This window comes from Gopherus evgoodei, chromosome 6, assembly GCF_007399415.2.
Source record: "Gopherus evgoodei ecotype Sinaloan lineage chromosome 6, rGopEvg1_v1.p, whole genome shotgun sequence".
In the NCBI taxonomy this organism is placed as follows: domain Eukaryota; kingdom Metazoa; phylum Chordata; order Testudines; family Testudinidae; genus Gopherus; species Gopherus evgoodei.
In genome coordinates, this window is record NC_044327.1 from 134,805,188 (window position 1) to 134,831,199 (window position 26,012).

General features: G+C 59.5%; 1 protein-coding gene and 1 long non-coding RNA gene across 3 annotated transcripts in view; one reads left to right on the forward strand and one right to left on the reverse strand.

Annotated features, from left to right (window-relative positions):
- PHF24 (PHD finger protein 24) overlaps positions 1-20,614 on the forward strand; it is a 45,684-nt gene extending 25,070 nt beyond the window's left edge. Inside the window, exons 2-8 of one of the 2 annotated variants that reach the window (XM_030567444.1) lie at positions 2,051-2,447; positions 5,908-6,093; positions 10,451-10,529; positions 11,064-11,266; positions 14,408-14,574; positions 14,990-15,091; positions 18,056-20,614. In XM_030567444.1, the coding sequence (XP_030423304.1) occupies positions 2,058-2,447; positions 5,908-6,093; positions 10,451-10,529; positions 11,064-11,266; positions 14,408-14,574; positions 14,990-15,091; positions 18,056-18,152 (1,224 nt within the window). In that variant the 5' untranslated portion in view covers positions 2,051-2,057 and the 3' untranslated portion in view covers positions 18,153-20,614. Of the gene's footprint in view, positions 1-2,050; positions 2,448-5,907; positions 6,094-10,450; positions 10,530-11,063; positions 11,267-14,407; positions 14,575-14,989; positions 15,092-18,052 lie in introns of both variants that reach the window. The other variant, XM_030567443.1, reaches the window with a different exon arrangement.
- On the reverse strand, positions 929-18,923 carry LOC115653787. The gene is made up of 3 exons (XR_004001006.1): positions 18,912-18,923; positions 17,844-17,848; positions 929-1,020 (listed from the first exon to the last, which is right to left on the reverse strand). It is a non-coding gene; the product is annotated as an uncharacterized LOC115653787 (long non-coding RNA).
- Positions 20,615-26,012: the final 5,398 nt, after the last annotated feature.

Consider the following 26,012-nt stretch of genomic DNA (forward strand, 5'->3'; position numbering starts at 1 on the left):
GTGCGGGGGGATGAGGGCTCTGGCTGGGGATGAGGATGATGGTGCAGGGGGATGAGGGCTCTGGCTGGGGATGAGGATCAGGGTGCCGGGGGATGAGGGTTGGGGCTGAGGATGAGGGTTTGGGGCGTTGGAGAGGCTCAGGGCTAGGGCAGAAGAGCAGGGTAAGGGCAGCCTGCCTTGCCATTAGCGGATAGCAGGCGCTAGGTCCCTAGGGCAGCAGACAGCAGTTCTGCCAGGAGACGATCTGTGAGAGGCAGGGACGTGCGAGAGGCAGGGACGCGGCGGAGGGGGGACGCAGAGGGCGGGGTGGAAGGCGGAGGCAGGGACCCACTCCAAGCAGGGACGCGGTGGGGCAGGGATGTGGGGGGAGACCAGCGGGGGCCAGGGCCGGGACCCAATCCAGGCAGGGCCGGGGGAGAGACCCAGCTCCAAATATTGCTGGAGCAGGGCACCTCGAGCCCATATAAGCCACCGCCTGTGTTCCAGGGGGACCCCTAGTGCACCAGCCCTTCTTGAGGTCACCGCCTCTCTGCCAGGGTCGAGCTGCAGACTCCTCCGCCCCTGCGACCGCTCGCTGCAATCCCCCGGGGGACCCTGTTACTGCAAAGTCCTTCTCACTGGGCACACACTCCCAGGGGTTAGTCACCCCTTCGTTTTACTGCTCCCCAGTCACTTACTGCAGGAAGCGCCGTCCACGGGGTGCAGTATATCCCAGTGCTGCCACCAGTTGTCACGGAGTGTGGGGGAGTCCGGCCCTGCACCCCTCTTCCTGGGACCCACAGTGACTCTCAGCCAGCCAGTAAAACAGAAGGTTTATTGGACAACAGGAATGCAGGTTACAGCAGAGCTTGCAGGCCCAACCAGGACCCCTCAATCGAGTCCTTCTGGGGGTTCAGGGTGCTTGGATCCCAGCATAGGATCCCCTGAATTCCCCCACCCAGCCCCAAACCGAAACTGAACTGCTCCTCCTCCAGCCGGCCCCTTCCTTTGTCCGGCTTCCCGGGGAAAGGTGCTGACACCCTCCCCCTCACCTGGCTCAGGTTACTGGCTTAAAAATCCTGTCCCTCACCTAAAGTCCTTCCTGGCTCTCCCATCCCCCACACAGACAGACCCTACTCCATCACAGCCCCTTCCATGCGGCAGAGCCAGGAGAACACCATGGGCTCCACTTTCCAGGGGTGGAAAGGAGATGGGTGCAGGGACTTGCTCAAGGCCCAGGAGCCGGTGTCTGAGCTGGGCCTGGAGCTGCCACAGCCTGGCCCAGACCCCTCCTCCGCCACTGTGGGAGGAATGGGAGCAAGTCACTGGAGCCAGCCACCACCTGACAGGGAGCAGCATGAAGGGCTGGGGCTGCCCAGGCCCCGGGGAAGGGTCAGAGGGAGCTGAGGGGCTTCTCCATGGCTGATCTCTGTTTGTCCCATCCTCCCCTGAGTGCCTCTTTCAGGCCAGAGCCACAAGCACACCGAGGGCAGGACCTGGGCACTTTCTACAAGAATGTGGGCATCAACCCTGGTCAGAGCCTAACATGGATCAGTCGATTCCCCACACTCTCCCGTACCCCTGCCCGGAGCTTCAGCTGGACAAGGAATTCTTCTGTCCTACTCTGTGGTGCTAGGTTGTTGTGCGCTGTTAAACAGCTGCTGTGCCCTGCCCCAGAGGTAGCTGCATTTCAGAAATAGGTGTGTGACTCTTGTGCAGCGCTGCTGTGTGCTGTCAAACAGCTGCTGTGCCCTGCCCCAGAGGTGGCTGCATTTCAGACATAGGTGCGTGACTCTTGTGCAGCATTGTTGTGTGCTGTTAAACAGCTGCTGTGTCCTGCCCCAGAGGTGACTGCATTTCAGACATAGGTGCATGACTCTTATGCAGCCCTGCTGTGTGCTGTCAAACAGCTGTTGTGCCCTGCCCCAGAGGTGGGTGAGACCTGCAGAGGCAGCCGCCATGGCACACCCCAGAAGAGGCTGGCTTTCGGTGATAGGAAGGGCTGTGAGCTGTCAGCTGGTAGCTGTGAAGCAGGCTGCCTCTGAACCCCCCACCCCATCTTTCCTGCCAGGAGAGCCATGGGGGTGCTGATGTCCCGGCGCCAGACGGTGGAGCAGGTGCAGAAGGTCAGCCTGGCTGTCTCTGCCTTCAAGGATGGGCTGCGGGAGCGGCCCTCCACCAAGCGCAAGGCAGAGGCATGGGGCGGGCGGCGGGGGACACTGGAGCATGTGGTGCAGGAGGTGCAGGAGGAGGAGGAGGAGAGGCCAGAGGCCGCTGGCCCCTCACAGACGCAGCGAGAGAAGAGCCATGCCAACCGGGCAGCCTGGGAAAGGCTGCGGGACGGACGGGGTGTGGAGCCGGAGGAGTTCGACCGTGCCAACCGCTTCACTCCGCCGGCCTTCGTCCGGCCCACACGCGAGCTGCACGACGACGAGCCGCTGGAGATCAGCCTGGAGCAACGGGAGCAGGTGAGTGCTGGGGAGGCACCTGGCATGGAGATGGGGATGTAGGGGGCACCGGTCACGGAGATGGGGGAGCTCAGGTGAAGAGTTTAGAGGAGCCGGCGTAACCTGCTCTCCCCGTCACTCCCCAGGCTGGGGCAGGCAGGTAGGAAGGGGCAGAGGGCTCCCACAGCTTGGGGCTGGCAGACGGGCCTGCTGTTCCAGGGCAGGTCACATCCCCTCATCCTGGGTGCCAGGGCCCAGCGGGTGACCATGCCGAGGTGGGTGATGCCGCTGGTGCTGCTGAAAGCCCCTGGCTTCCCCTTGGCGTGGGGAGACCGTCTGGGGGCTGCAAGCCCCATGCCAGAACATAAGTCACTGCAGCAGTCACAGTCCATGGCCCATGGGGGGCTTGGCCACCTCCTGCCTTAACCTTTGACTCTCGGCCACATGTCTGCAGCCTGGGTCATCTTGGCTGCACACGTAGGGGTGGGGGGACCAGAGGCCCACCCTGTGCCCAGCCCTGTGGCCCGGGCGTGTTTGTGCTGCTCTGGATGCCAGGCTTAGCCACTGGCCGGGGGGAGCTGGAGAAGGGTCATGTGCACAGGGAGTTGGGGCTCTTGGCCCCCTGTAGCGGGGTGGGCACCCGCTCCTGCCCTGAGGGGTTTAAAAAACAGCCCTGGAGGGGGCTGCAGCTCTAAAAGCTGGGTTGACTGGGGAAGGGGCCGCAGCTGGGCGTGCCCCAATTAGGCCCCAGCTGGCCTGGATAAAGAGGCTGGGAGCCAGGAGCCCAGTCAGTCTCCCTCTGCCTGTAGAGGGAGAAGGGTCTGGCTGCAGGGAGCTAGACCCAGGGGACCTGAGTGGAGCAGGGCTGAGGAAAGGCAGAGGAGCTAGGGAGCTCCTGTCTGGAAGGCCTTATGCTAGGCCACGGCCTGAGGCTAAGAGGTACTGGGGGTTGCAGGGGGCAGCCTGGGGGGTAGGCAAAGGCAGCAGGTCCAAACCCCTTTGCCTATGATGAGTGGCTGATACTGCAGTCTGCCCCAGTGAATGGGGGCTAGATGGGGACTGGCAGTAGCTGAAAACTGAGGCAAAATGGGGGTTGTGGGTGGGGGTCCCCCAGGGAGGGGAGACCCAGATTGGTGGGGGACTGTCAGGGGGCAGCACCCCAGGTAAAAGGGCACTGGGGTCCTGGGAAGGACACGGGGGCCAGAGGACAGGCGGATCACTGGCCTGCAGAGAGTGCCCCAGAGCTGGAATGAGCTAGTTCCCCGAAGTCACCAGCAGGAGGTGCCGCCGGGATGAGTCTGCACCTCTACACCCCAGAAAGGCTTTTAGGGTCCCTAGGAGAGGAGCCCAGGTTGCTGTGCCAGCCTGCCCAAGCCGAGCAGAGAGCCGGTGCCCCGCAGTCCTGACCCCCTGCTCTCCCAGCCCTGGGCTCTGCACTCAATACGTCCAGCACCTGTCAGCCCTCAGCTCCAGCGCTCCCCAACGGGCCAGGCCTCGACTTCCACGTGCTGGTCTGCTGATGCTCTCAAACTGATTGTGCTGCGCTCCCCACTGCTCCTGGGCTCATGCCCCTTAGTCCTGACCTGCAGCCCACCACTAGGTGCTAGGGATGCCATGGAGGGACCCGGTGACCCCTGGATGAGGGTGCGAGGTGGTCGTTCCACAATGTAGGCAACCTCAGCTTGCGGACAGGGAGAAGGAGCTCCCCATATATCCATCCTTCCTATACACACCTTCCTTACACACCCCTCCATCCCTCCTGTTACACACACCCCCAACACACCTCTCCACCCATCAAAAAATTTGAGGCCTCATTTGGAGCACTGTGTCCAGTTTTGGGCTCCACACTACAAGAAGGATGTAGAAAAATTGGAAAGAGTCCAGCAGAGGGCAACAAAAATGGTTAGGGGGCTGGAGCACATGACTTATGAGGAGAGGCTGAGGGAACTGGGCTTGTTTAGTCTGCAGAAGAGAAGAACGAGGGGAGATTTGATAGCTGCTTTCAACTACCTGAAGGGGGTTCCAAAGAGGATGGATCTAGACTGTTCTCAGTGGTGGCAGATGACAGAACAAGGAGCAATGGTCTCAAGTTGCAGTGGGGGAGGTTTAGGTTGGATATTAGGAAACACTATTTCCCTAGGAGGGTGGTGAAGCACTGGAATGGGTTCCCTAGGGAGGTGGTGGAATCTCCATCCTTAGAGGTTTTTAAGGTCAGGCTTGACAAAGCCCTGGCTGGGATGATTTAATTGGGGTTGGTCCTGCTTTGAGGAGGGGATTGGACTAGATACCTCCTGAGGTCCCTTCCAACCCTGGTAGTTTATGAGTCCAAGCCACAGGGTCCTGCACCCCCTCTTCACAGTCAGACGTAACTCTTAGCCAGCCAGTAACACAGAGGTTTATTCGATGAGAGGAACACGCTCTAAAACAGAGCTTGTAGGTACAGAGAATGGGACCCCTCGGCCGGGTCCATTCTGGAGGGGCAGTGAGCGAGACCCCCATGTCTGCCCTCAGCCAGCTCCAAACTGACTCTCCCTCCAGCCCCTCCTCCTCTGGGCTTTGTTCCTTTCCCAGGCCAGGAGGTCACCTGATTCCTTTGTTCTCCCACACCTTTAGCTCTCCCCTTGCAGGAGGGAAGGGCCTGGGCCATTAGTTGCCAGGAGACAGAGTGCCAGTCATTTATGCACACTGGCCCTTCGCTCTGCAACAATCTCACCCCCTAGAGACTTAAGAAATGCATAGGGGAAACTGAGGCACCCACACAGTATTCAGAGGAAACATTAAGAACAGTCTCACTTCGTCACAGCTCCCTCCACCAATCCCTCCTTCCCTCCATCCATCCATCACTCCCACTACACACACTTCCATCCCATTCATCCCTCCCCTTACACACCCCTCCATCCCACCCCATCCACCTACACATCCATCCCCTTACACATACACACACACGCATCCCTCCATCCCCATCCATCACTCCCTCCACCTATCTCTCCCTCCCTCCATCCATCCCTCCCCTTACACACCCCTCCATCCCTCCCCATACGCACCCCCTCTATCCCTCCATCTCACCCCATCCCCCTACACACACCTCCATCCATCCATCCTCCCTCCACTTACACACCCCTTCATCCAATCATCCATCCATCCATCCATTGCCATACACACCTCTCTCCATCTACCCCACACACCCCTTTGTCTATCCCCCCCACACACACACCCCTACATCCATCCCCATACGTACCCCTCAGTCCATCCAACCCCTGCCCTCTCTCTCATGTGGCCCCCATCCCCACAGGAGCTGAATACACTTCTTCCCCGCACACAGCACCCTCACTAGTTACAGATCCTGGCCTCGGGGCCTTGCACCCTGCGTGGCTGCCTCCAGCAGGCTGTGGGCCAAGGGAATGAGGGGAGCACCGAGGCGGTGTGTGTGATGGGTCCCCCCCTGCTCACGCACCCCATCTCTCCCGTCTGCCATGCCCAGGTGAGCAGCGACGAGATGTGCAAGATCTGCGAGGTGTGGACGGCGGAGAGCCTGTTCCCCTGCAGGGTGTGCACCCGGGTTTACCACGACGGCTGTCTGCGTCGCATGGGCTTCCTGCACAACAGCAGCGCCGTGGAGGTGACGGAGACGGCGCACACCGAGATGGGCTGGAGCTGCTACTACTGCGTGAGTGTGGCCCTCCCGGCTGCTGCACTAGGGCCAGCACCGGGCCCCACGGCTCCCTGGGGAGCCGTGCAAATAGTGGGCAGGGCGCTCCAAGCTGGGGACACCCACAGCAGGCACTGCCTGGGCAGCAGCAGACAAGTCTCTGACACGCCTGCGCCAGGGCCCCGCTGCCCCATGGGGCACAGAGCAGGAGCCAGAGGCTGACAGAGGCACCTGGCTGGGCCCAGACCCGCAAGGCCGAGGCTCTGCTTCCCATAACCAAAACTCTGTGTCCACCCCCACAACCCCTTCAGCCCCGGGAAACGGCGTTACCGCCCCCCCCCGAGCCCAGACTGATGGCGTCACCCCCACCAAGATAGACAGTGTCACTCCCCCCAGCCCAGATAGACGGCATCAGCCCCCCTCAAGCCCAGACAGTGTCACTCCCACACAACCCTACAATAACACAGCGGTGTGCCCCACTCCCCCGCACTCCCACACAACCCTACAATAACACAGCAGTGTGCCCCACTCCCCCGCACTCCCACAGCAGCCCTACAATAACACACCAACATGCCCCGCCCCCGCAGCCCTACAGTAACACACCGGCGTGCCTCGCCCCTGCACTCCCACACAATCCTACAACAACACACCGGCATGCCCCGCCCCCGCACTCCCACACAACCCTACAATAACACAGCGGTGTGCCCCACCCCCACACTCCCACACAACCCTACAATAACACACTGGCATGCCCCGCCCCCGCACTCCCACTGCAGACCTACAATAACACACCAGCATGTCCCGCCCCCGCAGCCCTGCAGTAACACATCGGCGTGCCTCGCCCCTGCACTCCCACACAATCCTACAATAACACACCGGCATGCCACGCCCCCGCACTCCCCCGCAGCCCTACAATAACACACCGGCGTGCCTCGTCCCCACACTCCCACTGCAGCCCTACAATAACACACTGGCATGCCCCGCCCCTGCACTCCCACTGCAGCCCTACAATAACACACCAGCATGCCCCGCCCCCGCAGCCCTACAGTAACACACCAGCGTGCCTCGCCCCTGCACTCCCACACAATCCTACAATAACACACCGGTATGCCCCGCCCCCGCACTCCCCCGCAGCCCTACAATAACACACCGGCGTGCCCTGCCCCCACAGCCCTACAGTAACACACCGGCATGCCCCGCCCCCGCACTCCCCCACAGCCCTACAATAACACACCAGCATGCCCCACCCCCGCAGCTCTACAGTAACACACTGGCGTGCCTCACCCCCGCACTCCCACTGCACCCCTACAATAACACACCAGCATGCCCCACCCCCACACTCCCCCACAGCCCTACAATAACACACCGGCGTGCCTCGCCCCCACACTCCCACTGCACCCCTACAATAACACACCAGCATGCCCCACCCCCACACTCCCCCACAGCCCTACAATAACACACCGGCGTGCCTCGCCCCCACACTCCCACTGCACCCCTACCATAACACACCAGCATGCCCCACCCCCACACTCCCCCACAGCCCTACAATAACACACCGGCATGCCCTGCCCCAGCAGCCGTACAGTAACACACCAGCGTGCCTCGTCCCCGCACTCCGCCGCAGCCCTATAATAACACACCGACATGCCCCGCCCCCGCACTCCCCTGCAGCCCTACAATAACACACCGGCGTGCCCTGCCCCCACACTCCCACACAGCCCTACTGTAACACACCAGCATGCCCCGCCCCCGCACTCCCACTGCAGCCCTACAATAACACACCGGCATGCCTCGCCCCCACACTCCCACTGCAGCCCTACAATAACACACCAGCATGCCCCACCCCCGCAGTCCCACTGCAGCCCGACAATAACACACCAGCATGCCCCGCCCCCGCACTCCCACTGCAGCCCGACAATAACACACCAGCATGCCTCGCGCCCACACTCCCACTGCAGCCCGACAATAACACACCAGCATGCCCCGCCCCCGCCCTCGCCCGCAGCCCGACAATAACACACCAGCATGCCCCGCCCCCGCACTCCCCTGCAGCCCTACAATAACACACCAGCATGCCCCGCCCCCGCACTCCCTCACAGCCCTACAGTAACACACCAGCATGCCCCGCCCCCGCAGCCCTACAGTAACACACCGGCGTGCCCCGCCCCCGCACTCCCACACAACCCTACAATAACACACCAGCATGCCCTGCCCCCGCACTCCCTCACAGCCCTACAGTAACACACCAGCATGCCCCGCCCCCGCAGCCTTACAGTAACACACCGGCGTGCCTCGTCCCCGCACTCCCACACAACCCTACAATAACACACCAGCGTGCCCCGCCCCCGCACTCCCACACAGCCCTACAATAACACACCAGCATGCCCCGCCCCCGCACTCCCACTGCAGCCCTACAGTAACACACTGGCGTGCCTCGTCCCCGCACACCCACACAACCCTACAATAACACACCAGCATGCCCCGCCCCCGCACTCCCCCACAGCCCTACAGTAACGCACTGGCGTGCCTCGTCCCCGCACTCCCACTGCAGCCCTACAATAACGCACCGGCGTGCCCCGCCCCTGCACTCCCACACAACCCTACAATAACACACCAGCATGCCCTGTCCCCGCACTCCCTCACAGCCCTACAGTAACACACCAGCATGCCCCACCCCCGCAGCCTTACAGTAACACACTGGCGTGCCTTGTCCCCGCACTCCCACACAACCCTACAGTAACACACCAGCATGCCTGCCCCCGCACACCCCCACAACCCTACAATAACACACCGGCATGCCCCGCCCCTGCAGCCCTACAGTAACACACCGGCGTGCCTCGTCCCCGCACTCCCACACAGCCCTACAATAACACACCAGCGTGCCCCGCCCCCGCACTCCCCCACAGGCCTACAGTAACACACCAGCGTGCCCCGCCCCCGCACTCCCACACAGCCCTACAATAACACACCAGCGTGCCCCGCCCCCGCACTCCCCCACAGGCCTACAGTAACACACCGGCGTGCCTCGCCCCCACACTCCCACTGCAGCCCTACAATAACACACCAGCATGCCCCGCCCCCGCACTCCCACTGCAGCCCTACAATAACACACCGGCGTGCCTCGCCCCCACACTCCCACTGCAGCCCTACAATAACACACCAGCATGCCCCGCCCCCGCACTCCCATTGCAGCCCTACAATAACACACCGGCGTGCCTCGCCCCCGCACTCCTCCACAGCCCTACAATAACACACCAGCCTGCCCCGCCCCCGCAGCCTTACAGTAACACACCGGCGTGCCTTGTCCCCGCACACCCACACAACCCTACAATAACACACCAGCATGCCCCACCCCCGCACTCCCCCACAGCCCTATAGTAACGTACTGGCATGCCCCGCCCCCGCACTCCCCCACAGCCCTACAGTAACGCACTGGCGTGCCTCGTCCCCGCACTAACACTGCAGCCCTACAATAACACACCGGCGTGCCTCGCCCCCGCACTCCTACACAATCCTACAATAACACACCAGCATGCCCTGCCCCCGCACTCCCTCACAGCCCTACAATAACACACCGGCGTGCCTCGCCCCCGCACTCCCACACAACCCTACAATAACCCAGCGGCGTGCCCTGCCCCCGCACTCCACTGCAGCCCTACAATAACACACCAGCATGTCCCACCCCCGCACTCCCCCACAGCCCTACAGTAACGTACTGGCATGCCCCGCCCCCGCACTCCCCCGCAGCCCTACAGTAACGCACTGGCGTGCCTCGTCCCCACACTCCCACTGCAGCCCTACAATAACACACCGGCGTGCCTCGCCCCCGCACTCCCCCACAGCCCTACAATAACCCAGCGGCGTGCCCTGCCCCCGCACTCCACTGCAGCCCTACAATAACACAGTGACATGTCCCACCCCCCGCACTCGCTCTAATAACCTGACAACAGGCCTCCCCATGTTCAGAACAAAATGCGAAACCTGTTTTGTCACTTTGGCTTTCCCTTGCTAAATCCTTCTCGACCTCGCTGTGCAACATTGCACAGCATGCTCACACATGTGTGCACACACACAGGAACACAGCACCCCGCCCCCATCCACACGCACAGAGCACAGCTTCCCTCCTGTAAACAACAGCCTGCAAGCTGACTGAGTAGTTCCACTGCACGCTGGGAAGGGAGAAAGAGACAGGTGGCTCTCCGTATTTCCATGGCTAAATGCTTGGGAGGCGCCAGATGCTGCGGCGATGGGGCTGGCGAAGTCCCTGGTGGGATTACGGATCCTGCCAGGCAGCTGAGGTGGAGCTCCGGGGGCTGTTCTCCAGGTGCTAACTAACCCCTGGGTGTTTCTCTCTGAACGTCTCTCCCTGCGGCAGGATAACCTCAACCTCCTGCTGACGGAGGAGGAGATGTACAGCCTGATGGACACCTTCCAGCAATGCAAGATCATCCCCGGTACGTGCTGTCCTTTGCCTCACCCTGCAGTGTGCTGGCACCTGGGTGTATTGGGGCTACAGATGATAAAAGTTCTACTACTGCTGATGGCTGGTGGAGTTTCTCCTTTAACTCAAGCAGAGAGACCAGGGTTTGCAGGCCCAGAGTTAGGCCCATGCTGCACACGTAATTTCAGCCGTGCACCCCCAGTCCTGAAAGCCCTGGGTCAGCAGGTGAGCAAGATTTTGGGCCCCAGTTTGCTCCTTGTTTTTTCACCTGCCAAGACCTACACTCAGGTTCCATGTTTCCCTGGCCACATCCATGACATCACAGGTGCACAATGCAGAGTGTGCCTGTGATGTCATGGGTGGTTGCCAGGGGATCACGGGAGGCCTGGCTGCAGGTCCCGGCATGGGAGTGGAGGTGCAAGGGCCTGCGTGACCCATGTGATTGTGAAGGCAGCACCGGCTCCTGTGGCTGTGCTCTCCCCTGAGCGTGTCACGGCCACCCTCGGCAGCGCAGCACAGGGCTGACGTCGCTGGCTTGGTCTTGCAGAGACCTGCCTGACGCAGGACAATTTCCTGCACTACAAGCACCTGCTCCACAAGTGCCACTTCGAGAGGCCGATGAGCGAGGAGCAGGAGGAGCGAGCTGCCCTGCAGTTCTCCGCGCTGGACCCCGACAAGAAGGGCCACGTCGAGTGGCCAGATTTCCTCTCCCACGAGTCCATCGTGCTGCTGCAGAAACTCCGGCCACAGGTACTGAGACAGCCCCCCAAGTGCATGGAGCCAGGCCCCCTAGGGCAATGAACCGGGGTGGGGGGCACCCATGGGGAGATCAGGAGGCCAAGGGGGATCCTTGAGCATCCCAAAGACTGCCCCAGTGCTTCTCCTCATCCCAATGAGCTACCCATTCCTCGAGATCTCTCTCTGCCCGCCTTCTGTCTGGGTGTCTGTCCATCCCCACCCCATCCGCTGTGTCTGTCTGTCTATCCATTCCCACATCATCTATCATCTATCAATCCCCACACATCCCGTGTCTGTCTGTCTATCTATCCCCATACACCTCCCTCATCTATCTATCCTCATCCCAATGAGCTACCCATTCCTCGAGATCTCTCTCTGCCCAACTTCTGTCTGGGTGTCTGTCCATCCCCATGTCATCTATCTATCCCCACACATCCCCTGTGTCTGTCTGTCTGTCCATCCCCATGTCATCTATCATCTATCAATCCCCACACAGCCCCTGTGTCTGTCTGTCTATCTATCCTCATACACCTCCCCCATCTATCTATCCCCATCCCAATGAGCTACCCATTCCTCGAGATCTCTCTCTGCCCAACTTCTGTCTGGGTGTCTGTCCATCCCCATGTCATCTATCTATCCCCACACATCCCCTGTGTCTGTCTGTCTGTCCATCCCCATGTCATCTATCATCTATCAATCCCCACACAGCCCCTGTGTTTGTCTGTCTATCTATCCCCATACACCTCCCCCATCTATCTATCCCCATCCCAATGAGCTACCCATTCCTCGAGATCTCTCTGCCCACCTTCTATCAGTGTGTCTGTCCATTCCCATGTCATCTATCTATCCCCACACATCCCCTGTGTCTGCCTGTCTATCTATCTATCCTGCCTGCCTGTCTATCTATTCCCATACACCCCCCATCTATCTATCCATCTATCCCCACCCCAGTGAGCTACCCATTCCTCGAGATCTCTCTCTGCCAGCCTTGTCTGTGTGTCTGTCCATCCCCATGTCATCTATCTATCCCCACACATCCCCTGTGTCTGCCTGTCTGTCTATCTATCCCCATACACCCCCCATCTATCTATCCATCTATCCCCATCCCAATGAGCTACCCATTCCTCGAGATCTCTCTGCCCGCCTTTTGTCTGTGTGTCTGTCCATCCCCACACATACCCTGCATCTGTCGGTCGGTCGGTCTGTCTATCCATCCCCATGTCATCTATCAGTCCCCACATCCCCTGTGTCTGTCTGTCTATCTATCTATTCCCATACATCCCCCATCTATCTATCCCCATCCCAGTGAGCTACCCATTCCTCAAGATCTCTCTTTGCCTGCCTTCTGTCCATCCCCATGTCATCTATCTATCCCCACACACTCCCTGTGTCTGTCTGTCTATCTACCTACCTATCTGTCCACCCCCACCCATCCCCTCTATCTATCTATCTATCTATCTATCTATCTATCTATCTATCTATCTATCTATCTATCCATCCCCATCCACCCCCTCTATCCCCATCTACCCCCTCTATCTATCCCCATCCACCTCATCCATCTACCTATCTATCTATGCCCATCCACTGCCTCTATCTATCTATCTATCTATCCCCATACATGCCCCCATCTATCTACCTAGCTACCTTAGTTATTTCAGAGCACCAGTCTCCAGGGTCCATACTCAAAACACCAAAGCAGACTGTGAGGAGTTACAAAGGGATCTCACCAAACTGAGTGACGGGGTAACAAAATGGCAGATGAAATTCCATGTTGATAAATGCAAAGTAATGCACATTGGAAACATAATCCCAGCTATGCATATAAAATGATGGGGTCTAAATTAGCTGTTACCACTTAAGAAAGCTCTTGGAGTCATCGTGGAGAGTTCTCTGAAATCATCCACTCAGTGTGCAGCGGCATCAAAAAAGCAAACAGAATGTTGAGAATCATTAAGAGAGGGAGAGATAATAAGTCAGAAAATATCATATTGTCTCTATATAAATCCCACAGTACGCCCACATCTTGAATACAGTGTGCAGATGTAGTCGCCCCATCTCAAAAAAGATCTATTGGAATTGGAAAGGTTCAGAAAACAAAAATGATTAGGGGTCTGGAACGGCTTCCATATGAGGAGAGATTAATCAGACTGGGACTATACAGTCTGGAAAAGAGGAGACTAAGGGGGGATATGACTGAGGTCTATAAAATCATGACTGGTGTGGAGCAAGTGAGTAGAGAAGTGTTATTTACCCCTTCTCATAACACAAGAAGCAGGGGCCACCTGAGGAAATGAATAGGCAGCAGGTTTAAAACAAACAAAGGGAAGTATTTCTTCACACAACCACCTGTGAAACTCCTTGCTAGGGGATGTTGTGAAGGCCAAAAGTATAACTGGGCTCATAAAAGAACTAAATCAGTTCCTGGCAGACAGGTCTATCAATGGCTATTAGCCAGGATGGTCAGGGACACAATCCCATGCTCTGGATGTCTGTGAACCTCGGGACTGCCTGAAGCTGGGAACGGACGACAGGGGATGGATCACTCAAAATTGTCTTGTTCTGTTCATTCCCGCTGAGGCCAGCACCATCCACTGTCAGCAGGCGGGACACGGGGCGAGATGGACCATTGGTCTGTCTCAGTCTGGCCGTTCTTATGATCTTATGTCTTTGTCCCACTCGAGTGGCTGGTCAACAAAAGAGGATAAGAGCCCACTAGAGCAGCCAGCTAAGGAACTTCTCCTTTGGCTCCAGACCTAGAGGCTCAGACCTTCTCATGCTGAGAGAGAGTCCCAGATCTGAACTCCCCTGTCAGCCCAAGAGGGGTAGATTATATGGAGGCCCCATCACTAGTCAGCCTCCCCCTTTGTAGGTCAGGCTGAGGCAGTGGCCATCCCAGCTGAGGTGTGGTGTTCTCTCCCCACACCCATCAGCAGAATGGGTCTGTATTCCCACCGCCCCAGCTTGGGATGGCTGAAGAGGGACCTGTCCAGGACATCCCTCAGTGCTGCCTGGGGCTGGCACAGCTGTGATGAACCCAAGCCCTCGGCTTGTGTCCCTGTGCCTGAGGGGAGCTTTGCCCCCTGCACCCTCTCCAGCCATGCCCAGGAGCTCCAGCCAGCCCCCCTGCCCTCCTCCGGTCTCTCCCTCCTGCAGAATTCCCTGCTGCGGCTACTGACAGCCAAGGAGCGGGAGCGGGCGCGAGCCACCTTCCTGCCCCTCAGCCAGGACAGCCAGGGGCTGATCAGCGAGGGCGAGTGCCGGAAAGCCCAGCACACGTGGTTTCGGAAGCACCAGAAGGAGGCCCCATCCTGCAACGTCAGGTAACAGGGCCGGGCTGCCCAGGGGGGAGAACTCTTCCCCAGCCAGAGCCGGGGGAGCACCAGGAGGCCCAAACTCCTGGTTAGTTAGCGGAGCGATTGCACCCAGAACCCCTGCCCAGTGTCCTCCCAGCACCGGCCAAAGTGTGAGCCAGATCCCCCGGCACCCCCCCAGCAACAGCTCCCACTTCCTTCTGCGTCCCCCCATCTCCCTCCCCCACCTGAGATTGGCATGGGGAGCCCCCCCGTCTCCCCTCACACACCTGATGCCGCATGCCCAGCATGTGAGGTACAGCTGGAGCCCGGCAGGCCCTGGCAACCTGTGTTTGTCATACGGTTGCCCCAGGGCACTGGGGCAGTCCCAGCCGAATCATGCAGCCCAGGGGCAAAGGAGGGAAATGCCCTTTCTCCTCCGCAGCATCAGCCATGTGGGGCCCATGTCAGAGAGCAGCCCAGCCAGCAGCGGCAGCAGCAGGAGCCAGGAGAAGACCCTGCTGGGCACAGAGCAGGAGGAATCCAGGTGAGCGGGGCGGGGTGTGGGGGGAAGATGGGTTCTGCCGCAGGAATCTCCAGGCCCATGGCGGCAGCATCCATTCAGCTCTGCTAGGCTCCCCCACCAGCCAGTGCAGCTTGTCTGGCTGCTGTGGGGTGGGTTGTTAAAGGGGGTATCATAGCAATGTGGGGCTGGAAGGGTCCTGCAGAGCTCACCTAGGCCACAGGGCCAGTAAACCTGGACTTTCCTTGATGGGGGTTTGTCCTGCCTGGTCTTAAAAGCCTCCAGTGACGGGGATCCCACAACCTCCCTTGGGAGCGGCTCCAGAGCTTAAGACCCTGAGCATTAGAAATCTTTTCCTAAAAGCTACCGACAGCTGCCTTGCTGCAGATTATGCCCACCACGTGTCCTGCCTTCTGTGGCCATGGAGAACAATTGATCTCTGTCCCCTTTAGAATAGCCCTTGCCACAGCCAAGGGCTGGTAGCTGCTCCGCCCTCAGCCTGCTTTTCTCAAGACTAACAATACTAGGCTGTTTCACAACGACCTCGAACCATTGACTGGTGCTCGATCGGTGATCCACCCTAACACACAGCCAGGGAGTCCCCTCGTGCACTAAGCAAAGTGCTGACGAGAAACCAGTGTGGGCTGCTGGAGGTGCCACCTGCAGGGTGAGACTGAGCTGGTACCTCCTTGGGGTCAGCAGTAATTACAGCACTTTTCACCTGTAGACCAGTGTCCTGGCCCCTATTTTGCACATGGGGAAACCGAGGCACAGGGCAGTACAGTGACTTGCCCAAAATCACCCAGTAGGCAAATAGCAAAGCCAGAACTAGAACTCAGGTCTCCAGAGTCCCACCCTAGTGCTCTATACACAAGCCCACGCAGAGCCTCAGGTGCCTTGATGCGAGAGTGGTGACATTTTCCAGGAAAACTTGTCTTCAGCAGCTTTCCTGGAATCCACAGAAATCAGCAGCTTAATCAAGATGGTTTTCTACTCTAGCTAGAGCAGAACTGCGCTCCCTCAGCCTGGAGAGTCTCCCATCACAGCCAGCAGCAAACAAATGTACTGCTGCACCCCAGAGGTGGCTGCATTTCTGTAGCGTGGGGTGGTGGTGAGGGGAAAGCAGCCAGAGAGTCTCCAGGGTAATGAAAAGCACTATAGATATGTGAGGCAGACAGTATAATTATCCCACCCCAGTCCATGCGTCTGGAGAAAATGTTCTGTCTCCTGTTAAAATCACTGGGTGGTTGAGGAAATTCACCCAGCTGGGAAATAACCTCGGTAAGCTGTAGCTCCATGTATTTCATGGCGTTCAGCCCACGCAGAAAGGGCCAGCTTCATCATTGAAGTTAGCAGTGTCCCATCAGTGCAAAGCTGCAGGGACAGAGGGCTGAGTGGGGCTCTCTGTGTGCCAGACACGTTGGCTCTTCCGCCCAGGGAAGGATCGTGTGATGGCGTCCCTTTCCCAGGCGGGCGGGAGCACGCTGGCAAAAGCACCTGGCTCTTTAGCAATTCTCCCGGGGGACAGATTTCTGCTGGCAACTGAATACGTTTTAAAATGGAATAGTCAGCAAAGCCGCTCTTCCTTTTCGTCATCCTGCCCAGGAAAGAGGGAGCTGGGGCTAGAGGTTAGAGCAGGGGACTGAGTGTCAGGACTCCTGGTTTCTAATCCTGGCTGTCACCAATGCGCTGTGACACCTAAGTCCTTTCCCCTCCCTGTGCCTCAGTTTCCCATCTGTACTAATGGTGTTGGCCTGTCTCCCGGGGGTGTGGGGCGACTCGTTCATGTTTGTGAGGTGCTAAGTATTATTAGCTTAAGATCAGGATCCGACATTTTCACGGTGATGGCACAGGCACAGACACCTAAAGCATCTCCACAGCTGCTGCCGGAGAAACCTGGGACTTAGGGGTCAGGCCCTGAAAGGTTGGAGCATGACGCAGCAGATGGGCGGGCAGGAGACACTGGAGCTGCGCCAAGCACTGCAGAAACCAGCTGCTGGGCTGGAAAATGTGCTGCTCTGTGTTCTAGCCATCTGCCAGCCCCCCTCATCGCCAGCTCCACCGCCCTGGCTGCTACGCAGGCCGGGAATCATGGGGGACCCTACGAGCCCCTTTGTGCAGCGTCCCAGGGTGATGATCACAGCTGCTCAGGGCGAGAGTGCCCCAAACCCCCGGGGCCAGGAGCCTGCCAGCTGCACCGGGACTTGGAGACGAGCACTGAAAAGCACTTCTGCTGCTAGGCCCTGCAGGCACGAGGCTGGTGGTCCCGTGCTAAGGGAAGAGTGTTCTACGGGGGCTGGCAGGAGAGGGCAAGGTACCGAGGCTTGAAGAGCAATAGCGGTTCTTGGTTGGGTCTGGGGGGCAGCCCACTCGAGGGTCATGGACGGCTCTTCCGTGCCTGGGCTGCCCTCTTCAGTCCGGGCGCTATTCCAGCAAATAGGCGCTTGCAGGCTCCCAGGCAGGATCACTTAGCGGTGTGTTTCATCGCTGTCCTGGCTCCCTGCCCAACTGCTGCCCTCTACGCCCCACACAGACCTGCACCCAGCTATGATGTGCAGCCATCACAGCCTTCCGCCCGGGACTCTGCATCCAGTTCCTGGGGGTTCCTCTCTGTGTCCGGCTTCTCCGCTACTCCTGGCTGGCCAGGCAGCTGCTGCTTCCCCTAGGTGCCCAATCAGATCCCGGTTCAGGGTCTTTCGCAGGGTTTCTGTGCCCCCTTACCTGGCCAGGAGGAAGGGGATGTGCAGTGGGGAGGGGGCAGATGGGAATTGTAGACCCCTGCTTAGCAGATCTATCATGCGAGGGGACCCTGTCTCCCCAGGGGTCCCTACACAGGCAGAGCTCCGATGGAGCACGCTGGGATCTGTAGGGCCCACGGGCTTGCTCCTCCGTGGTCAGGCCAGGAGTTGCTGCGTAGCACACATGGGCTGGAGACCGAGCCCCTGCCCGCGTGGCCCCCACGCTAACCCCCTCTGCTCTCCCCAGCAGGCCTGTCGACTGGCCGACCTTCCTGAAGGAGAACGTCATCTACATCCTCGCCGCCCGCCCCAACAGCGCCGCCATCCACCTGAAGCCGCTGGCGTAGCCGCCGCCCGGGACCGGGGCCGGGCGAGGGCTCCCATCCTGGACGATGCATGAGCGGGGGGAGGCCGGGCGCATGGAGCCCAGCGCTAGCCATTGTGTTCTGTATTCGCTGAGCTTGCAGCTGGAGGACCGGACAGGCTGCTCCACCCGCCAGAGGGGCGCTCCAGCCTGCTGCCCCGTCTCCCATGGGCCTCGGGGAGCCACACCCGGCTCCCCGGCCCTCACCCACGTCCCTTCTGATTGGCGGAGCGAGGCCCCAAACCCCACACCACGCCCGGCCACACCCCCAGCCCAGTAGAGTTCTGGTTTCTGACTGGCTGAGAGGGAGCTTCCCCCCCCCCCCCGACACGCAATTTGGCAGACTTCTGATTAGCGGAGAGAGGGCTGAACGCAAACAGTCCAGCAGCGTTCTGGCTTCTGATTGGCCGAGGAAGCCCATACGATCCCCCACGGTTTCCAGCATCGAGGTCACCCTGTGCCGTTGCTGCAGGTCAGCGGCCCGGGCGTGACCCCGGTGGCTGAGGACTAACGAGCCCCCGGCTGGCCTGGCACTGGCACTGGCACTGGCATGCCTGCTGGAGAGCAGAGGGAGGCATGTTGGCTGGGCCGGGGCCAGAACAGCCTGCATGGCTGCCCTGCAGCTGGCAAGCTGGGCCGGGCACCGTCCCAGTCTCTCCCCTGCTCTCTGGGACCACCCCCGGCCCAGACACACACACCAAAGGCTCTCAGGGCTGGTCCCCAGCGGCCAGGGCAGTGTTACCCTCTCCGCTCTGCACGGCGGCTCTCAAGACCCATATTCCAGCCTCCCTGGGTGAGCCGATCCCCGGCTGGGAGAGCTGGGCACAGAGCAAGAGCCGAACGCCTTGAGACCCCAGCGAGGATGTGGCACCGCAGTCCTGGGTTGCCTCTCACCACCACCACAAGGACAGCAGTGTCACCACTGCCAGGGAGCTGCTCCTGGTTCACACCCGTCTCCGGGGGAAGACTCAGGCCCTGGTCTCTGCCCAAGCGACAGTCCTGCCTTGGCCAGGAGGGTTGGGTAGGGGACAGGGTGGATTCAGAGCCACCAAGCAGAACAGCTCAGTGTCCCCAGTGGGGAGCTGCTTTCCTCAGGCTGGCAAACACCCGGCCCACCGCTGTGGCTGCATAAACAAGCCACAGAGAACTCCCTTTGAGCAGCTCCACCTCCCGGCCTCCTCCTAGCTCAGGCGCCAGGTGCCGCTCTGCCAGCCAGGGGCCCGTCAGGACAATCCTGAGCGCTGGGTGGTGTGTCGGCTGCTTGTCACGGGGCCGGATTCCCCTCTCGGTCTCACCACTGTCAGCTCCAGTGAAGTGAGCCTGGCTCACTGCGGTGAGGTTGTGGGGGGTAGATCAGGCCCCCTGTGTTTCTGGAGCGAGGACATGGTAGGAACCGTAGAAGCGTTGCCGTTAACGTAACCTGGGCCTCGCGCTGGGATGTCTTTCTAGAAGACGCTTGCTAGCTCACCCACCAGTGCCAGGCTGGATGCAGGCGTCACGGGGCGGGGTTAGGCAGGAGGGCAGACTGGAGGGTCATAGTGGTCCCTTCTGGCCTTGCCATGCGTGAAGAAGGGAGGTGAGTTTTTTGTGATTTCTTAGTCCTCTCAAAGTTGTCAGACGCCAACTACCTGCCTTTACTACACAGCATCGCTTGTCTGCGAATTCTGAGACCTCCGTCAGACCTTATGGAATCCGTAGCCACCTGTGACTTCACAGCCATAAGCCAGGATAGAAGTCATGCCCTCTGGCTCCAAGAGCACCAGCACCTGCCCTGAGCCAAAGAAGAATCTTCTTTTACAGTTAGCAGTACAGGAGCTATGACACACAGTGAGCAGTTCCAGTTCCACCCACCGGGGGGCAATGGTAACACATGTGCACTAGCTCTGCACACCTTTCACAGGCACAGTGCTAGCAGCCCCCCACTGGCACTCGGTACCTGACAGCTATTCATAACCATGCCTCCTGTTCCTTACAAAGAGAAGCCGGTATTGCACCATGATGCAAGATCAGCAAACTCATCGGAGACACTATCAGCAGGGGCCAGATTTCCACCCCACTCAGCTTCACCACCACAGAACGCAGCCGCGGGGACCAGCTCCCTTCTCCTTGAACCCCAGTCACAGCCGGCAGAGAATGCAGTGCCTTGTCCCAGAGACAAAGCATTGCACCCTGGGATCTGTAGTCTCTGCACCTACATAGTCATTAGGAAGGTGGCCATGGATTGCTCTGGCCACTTGACCCACAGATCCCCTGCCCCCGGAGCCTATAAAAGGGCCTGGATCAGGTTGCAGCAGCACATTGAGGAACTAGGAACCAGCCTGAAGTCATGACGTCTAGAGCCGGTACAGAAGCTGAGATGCCTGAGAAAGGTGATGTGGGGAGGGATAGCTCAGTGGTTTGAGCACTGGCCTGCTAAACCCAGGGTTGTGAGTTCAATGCTTGCGGGGGCCACTTAAGGATCTGGGGCAAAATCAGTACTTGGTCCTGCTAGTGAGGGCAGGGGGCTGCACTCAATGACCTTTCAAGGTCCCTTCCAGTTCTAGGAGATAGGTATATCTCCAATTGAAAAAAGGAGATCCAGGGTGAGCTACAAGAGGTCCCTGGATCCCCTTGGCCTCTGGCAGGGGCTCTGAATCAGTGGGCTTGGGCCTCTCAAGCAGCAGTGCTGGGCAGAACTGAGGTTTGCTCTTGTCCTGTTTCTTTGGGGAGGGAAAGCAGAAGGTCACAGCAAGAGCTCTCCTGTGTAGACAGAGGCTCTGTGAGCTGCACCAAGAACATCAGAGAACTTCTCCTCCCCTCCCCCCCCCGGGGGCTCTGCCTCTTGTTAATAAGCACTTGGCCATCCCCAGAGCCAGCTGCTTATGAGCTGAGTGGCTGCAGCAAATGCAGGCTCAGCTAATGGGAGAGGGAAATCGGTTACAGTTCAACCTAGCGGAGATAAAACGGTTACATCAGACATGGCCTGCTTTAAAGCCGTGCCCAGCTACTGCCAGAAATGAAGTCCTTCCCGACAGCTCTGCCTGGAGCACCGCAGGACTCAGGAGGGAATTTCCACCCATGGGTCATTGTCACATGTCTGGGGGTCACTTCAGAAGCACCCGATAGCCACCCTTGCCACAGGCAGGATCCGATTCTCTGGTCCAGTGTGACAAATGCTTTCACTTTCGCTTTGCTAGATCTGCCAATGAGCCTGGCTTGGGAAGGCTGAAAGGAGAGGACACGGCACCAGAGACTGTGCTGGAGGAATCCATCCCATTGTTGTGGAGGGGCTAGATACAACCCACCCCGGCATCAGAGAGTCCATGGTCACTGGATGGCCAGTGGGGTCGCTCTGTCTCCTGGGACACTTGTCACAGAGTTACCGGGCGATGCTCTGGAACTGCTCCCCACAAAGCCAGTCAGGACTTTGGGGAGCCTCCTCTCCCTTGGAGCAGACTTGTTCAGGGCAAGAAGCTCACACAGCTTCACCTCCTGGGTCTCTCCTTGGAGCATTCAGCATCCTCTGCCCCTCCGTGTGCTTCCAACAGCGAGCCCACCCCAGCGGGGTCCTGGGGAAGCCACAGGGTCCTGCACCCCCACTTTGCAGTCAGACGTGACTCTCAGCCAGCCAGTAACACAGAGGTTTATTCGATGACAGGAACAGGGTCTAAAACAGAGCTTGTAGGTACAGCGAACCGGACCCCTCAGCCGGGTCCATTCTGGGGGGCAGTGAGCCAGATCCCCACATCTGCACTTCACTCCTCGTCCCCAGCCAGCTCCAGATTAACAACTCCCTCCAGCCCCTCCTCTCTGCTCAGCCCCTTTCCCGGGCCAGGAGGTCACCTGATCCCTTTGTCTCCAACACCTTCAGCTGGCACCTTTGCAGAGGAGGGGCCCAGGCCATCAGTTGCTCGGAGACAGAGTGTCAGGCATTTAGGTGCACTGGCCCTTGGCTCTGCAGCAATCACACACCCTTATCCCAGCACCTAGATATTAAGAACTGCATAGGGGACACTGAGGCACCAACACAGTATTCAGAGCAAACATTAAGAACATTCCCATTTCGTCACACCGCTCACTCCAGATCCTGCAGCTCTCCATTCCTGAGCGTTCACTGGCCAGTTACCCTTGTGTCAAGTATATTTGGAGCACAGCAGCTCTTGGTTTCTCAGGGACCTGCCCAGAACATTGTCCTGTGTTTAGAAGGAAGCCTGCCCTGCTGCCTGCAGTGCCCCCTCGTGCTCCATCCCAGTTGTCGTCTGGACTATAACCTTCCTTGTTACAGGCTTGCCCGAGTCGCTGTCTCAGCAGCCCTGCCTGATGTCCACCAGGACAGTGACGGTAACCTGGGGCCACACCTGATGTGCATGGGGTGGGCCCGGCGTGGAGAGAGGATGAAGGATTGCTGCTGCTGAATGTAAAAAGATTCAGGTGCCCAGGAGTGACCCAAACGGGAGCCCAACCATGCTGTCTATCTGAGGGGTTCCTCTGGCGCCTCTCACCCTGGTACGTGGGCACAGACTGGAGCAACACACCCAGACTTTGCCACCGCATGACTCTGTTCGCACCTTGCAAACAGCTGGCAAGCTGCACCGATGTGCCTAACCTGGAGCAGATTGTGCCCACCCTCACATCCCCAGAGGAGACAACAGGCCCCAGCCCGCGATGCCCCCCAGATCAAGGCAGAGGACACCATCCTGGGCCCACGGTCTCTGCATAGCACACAGCCCTGCGTCAGAAAGGAGTGGAGCTGTGTGCTGCATTGCAGCGCAGCCTCGGTCACGTTCGGCCCGTGGGCATCCGAGCCAAGGGCACTCTCCCACAGGTCCTGCTTGTGAAAGCCTCCCCTCCTTGGGGCAGCCCGTTTAACGAGGGCAGAGAGGGAAGGAACGTGGAGCTGCCCCAACAGACACCGCCAGGGGCATGGCATGGCGAGAAGCCACACGAGGCAGCTGCAGTGACACCACCCACCAGGGCTACCGAACGAGCCGCACGTCCGAGCCGGCCCTGCTCTCACGCCCGCGTCAGCGCCCAGCGGTACCTTTCCTGCCTGGGAGAGTCGGGAGCAGCACTCACAGCGTGTCCGCAGCACTAGCAGCCAGTGTGCCAGGGACGAGCGCTCCTTGTACTCGCACTCCAGGGCTGGCGCATCGCCGAGTGCGCTTCAGTAGTGAACTGAGGGCGGGCGGCAGGAGGGCGCACGTACAAGACAGGGTTAATATATGGAGGGGTCCCTCCAAGAGGCCCACCGCTGAGTTAGTGGGACGGAGGAGACACAGGCACAGGAAAGCTCAGGGACCCGGGTGCAGGTAACTTCCAGGATCTTTCTGCTTGAGCCCAGGAGGTAACTGAATGGGGAGCCAGACACGTTCTCCATTGAAATGAGGGCAGGCCTGGCCCTGCACCCTCTGCGCTGCGCTGAAGCCCTCAGCCTGCTTGTCTCTGGCTGGTGAGCCAGAATGAGGTCAAACTTTGGGCCCTGAAGGCTGCCCTTGGTTTGCAGAAAATGGAGCAGCATGCAGCCTCCATCAGCTTTAGCAGAGGCACAAGCTGCAGAGGCTACACGTCCCAACATGCATTGCAGCCTGTGCACTGGCCACGCTGTCTTATGATGCATGGAGCTGTGGTGGTGAGCCCCACGGGCTGGCTGGGGGCACAGGTCTCGCTGGCTGTGTACAAGTCCATGGGTTTCACCCAGCCAGGCAGGGCAGCGTGGAGGCCAGGCTCACGGGGGGCTAGAGCCGATGGGGGATAGAGCCAGTCAGTTACCCAAATTCCCACATGCCATGTGGAGGCTGGGGAGCAATGTACAGATGAAGGGGCCCGTTCCCCTGTGCGGAGCCCGACCCTGCTGCATTTTACCCCCACTTTGCGCAGGTGCCAATGACTGCAGCGGGTGTGGGGGCGCATGGGGGAATCAGCCCCCCAGGTTTGACCCTGCTAGCGGCACTGCTGAGACAGCACCATCGCCTGCTGTCGGCGGGACCTGGGTAACGGCTGGGGCCGCGGGCATGATAAGGGCTGTGCAGCAAGATGTGTCCATTAAACAGCTGTGTCCAACCTCGATAGATCTGTTGGTCTTTGGATTTCGGTATCGCTGAGTTACCAGCGGCTCTGGGGGGTTCCTAAGGTGCCCCCCCCCAGTCCAGCCCTGCTGGTTAGCCCCAGGGGGGCTGCTGCATTGACCCAGGTGTCCAGTAACCCTGTCTGGTGCATCATGGGCCTGCAGCACCTGGTGAGTCCAGAACCCAGATGCCCTGGGGCAGGGAACTTTGCTCAGTGGCCTCTTCTGTCCTGAGCCACTGCCCTCGAGTACCGGTGGCTTGTGAGGTGATTCCTGGTTCCCTCTCTCCAGAGAGGCCCTGAGCAGCCCCTCTCCAGCACCAGCCCGAGCCCCAGCCCCCCGGGCAGAGCTCCCTCCACCAGCTCTGAAGCCAGGACCCTGCTGTGAACTTGAACTCAGTTCCCACCCGGGCCTTTGTTTAACATCCTCAGCAGTGGCGGGGCCTGTGCAGCTCAGGCCTAATACATTCCAGAAGTGGGCGCATCCTTTCTGGGCACTCCGCCCCACCCAAATCAGAGGGGAACAGGCTGCCAGGGCCCCTCCAGGGCTGTGCCTTGTGAGATGCCATCCAGCTGCCCTCGTGCCCATCGCTGCAGTAACTGAGCGCCACCCCAGCATTAGCCGCTCAGCAAGACATTATCCCCAGCTGGGGAACCGCAGCACAGCAAGGCAAAGGGACTTGCCCAGGGTCACATGGCTAGGCTTTGGCAGTGCAGGGGCTTAGAACCCTGGTCTCCCAAGTCCGAGGCTAGTGCCCTAACCATTGGGCAATCCTTCTTGTCTGAGCCTCAGCCTGCGCCACCAAGGCTCCTGCTTTGGGCTGGGCTTTGCAAAGGGGCTACGCTGGCTGCAGCTTTGGGGGGCTGGGAGTACGCAGAGGGGAGATGCTCTCTTCAGCCCCAGGCTTGTGCTCCCTGGGGTGCTGGGAGCTGTACCAGCAATGCCCCCACCCCCACAGCCATGATGAATTGACCCCCTTGTGTCTGGCTTCCCAGAGCACTGCTCTTGGCCAGGCAGGGCGAACAGCTGGCATGGCAAGGCAGTGACCCCTCTGGCCCATTAACAGGCCCCTCGGAGACTCCCGGCTGGTTCCCAACCCGGAGGTGGGTGTGTGCAGCCCGGCTTTTTGGGGGCCTGGTGGGAATGCAGCAGGGAGGGGCAAGGACATGTACAGGCCTTGGAATATAGGATTATTCTGCAGAGGAAAAAACCAGAGGCTGCATTTCGGAGCATGGAGCTTGTGATGTGCTGAGTCACAGCTACTGACGTCTCTCCCCAGCCTCGCTCAGAGCCGCTCACGGCCTGCTCTGAGGCAGAGGGTCTGGCACCTTCACATGGGGCACAGGTCTCTGGATTTCCCCCAGGGTAACTGGGAGTGGAGTCTGGCATGTTGAGCTGATGCAGCCAGGCCAGGCGGTTTGGGAGCCTGGCACAAGGGCATGGGACATAAATGAAAAAGCAGCACATTAAATGAAACTGCTCACAATGGCAACCACACGCCCAGCCCCCTGCCTGCACTGCCCCACGTCTTGACAGGCAGAGGGGGCAGCGGGAACTGCCACCCAGACGCGACTCCGGGGGAGAGGCCAGTGGGATACTGGGCTAGATGGGTCATTGGTTTGACCCAGTCTGGCCATTCTTATGATCCGAACCAAGGACAAATTAGCCCTCCAGACCCAGCAGTTTTCGCTGTGGCTGATACCACGGGCAGGGATTATCAGACGATTCTGGGTGAGCTCGCCCCTGACAGCCAGTGATGAGCCAGCGGTGGGTGGAAAGGCTTCGGGATCACACTGGCCA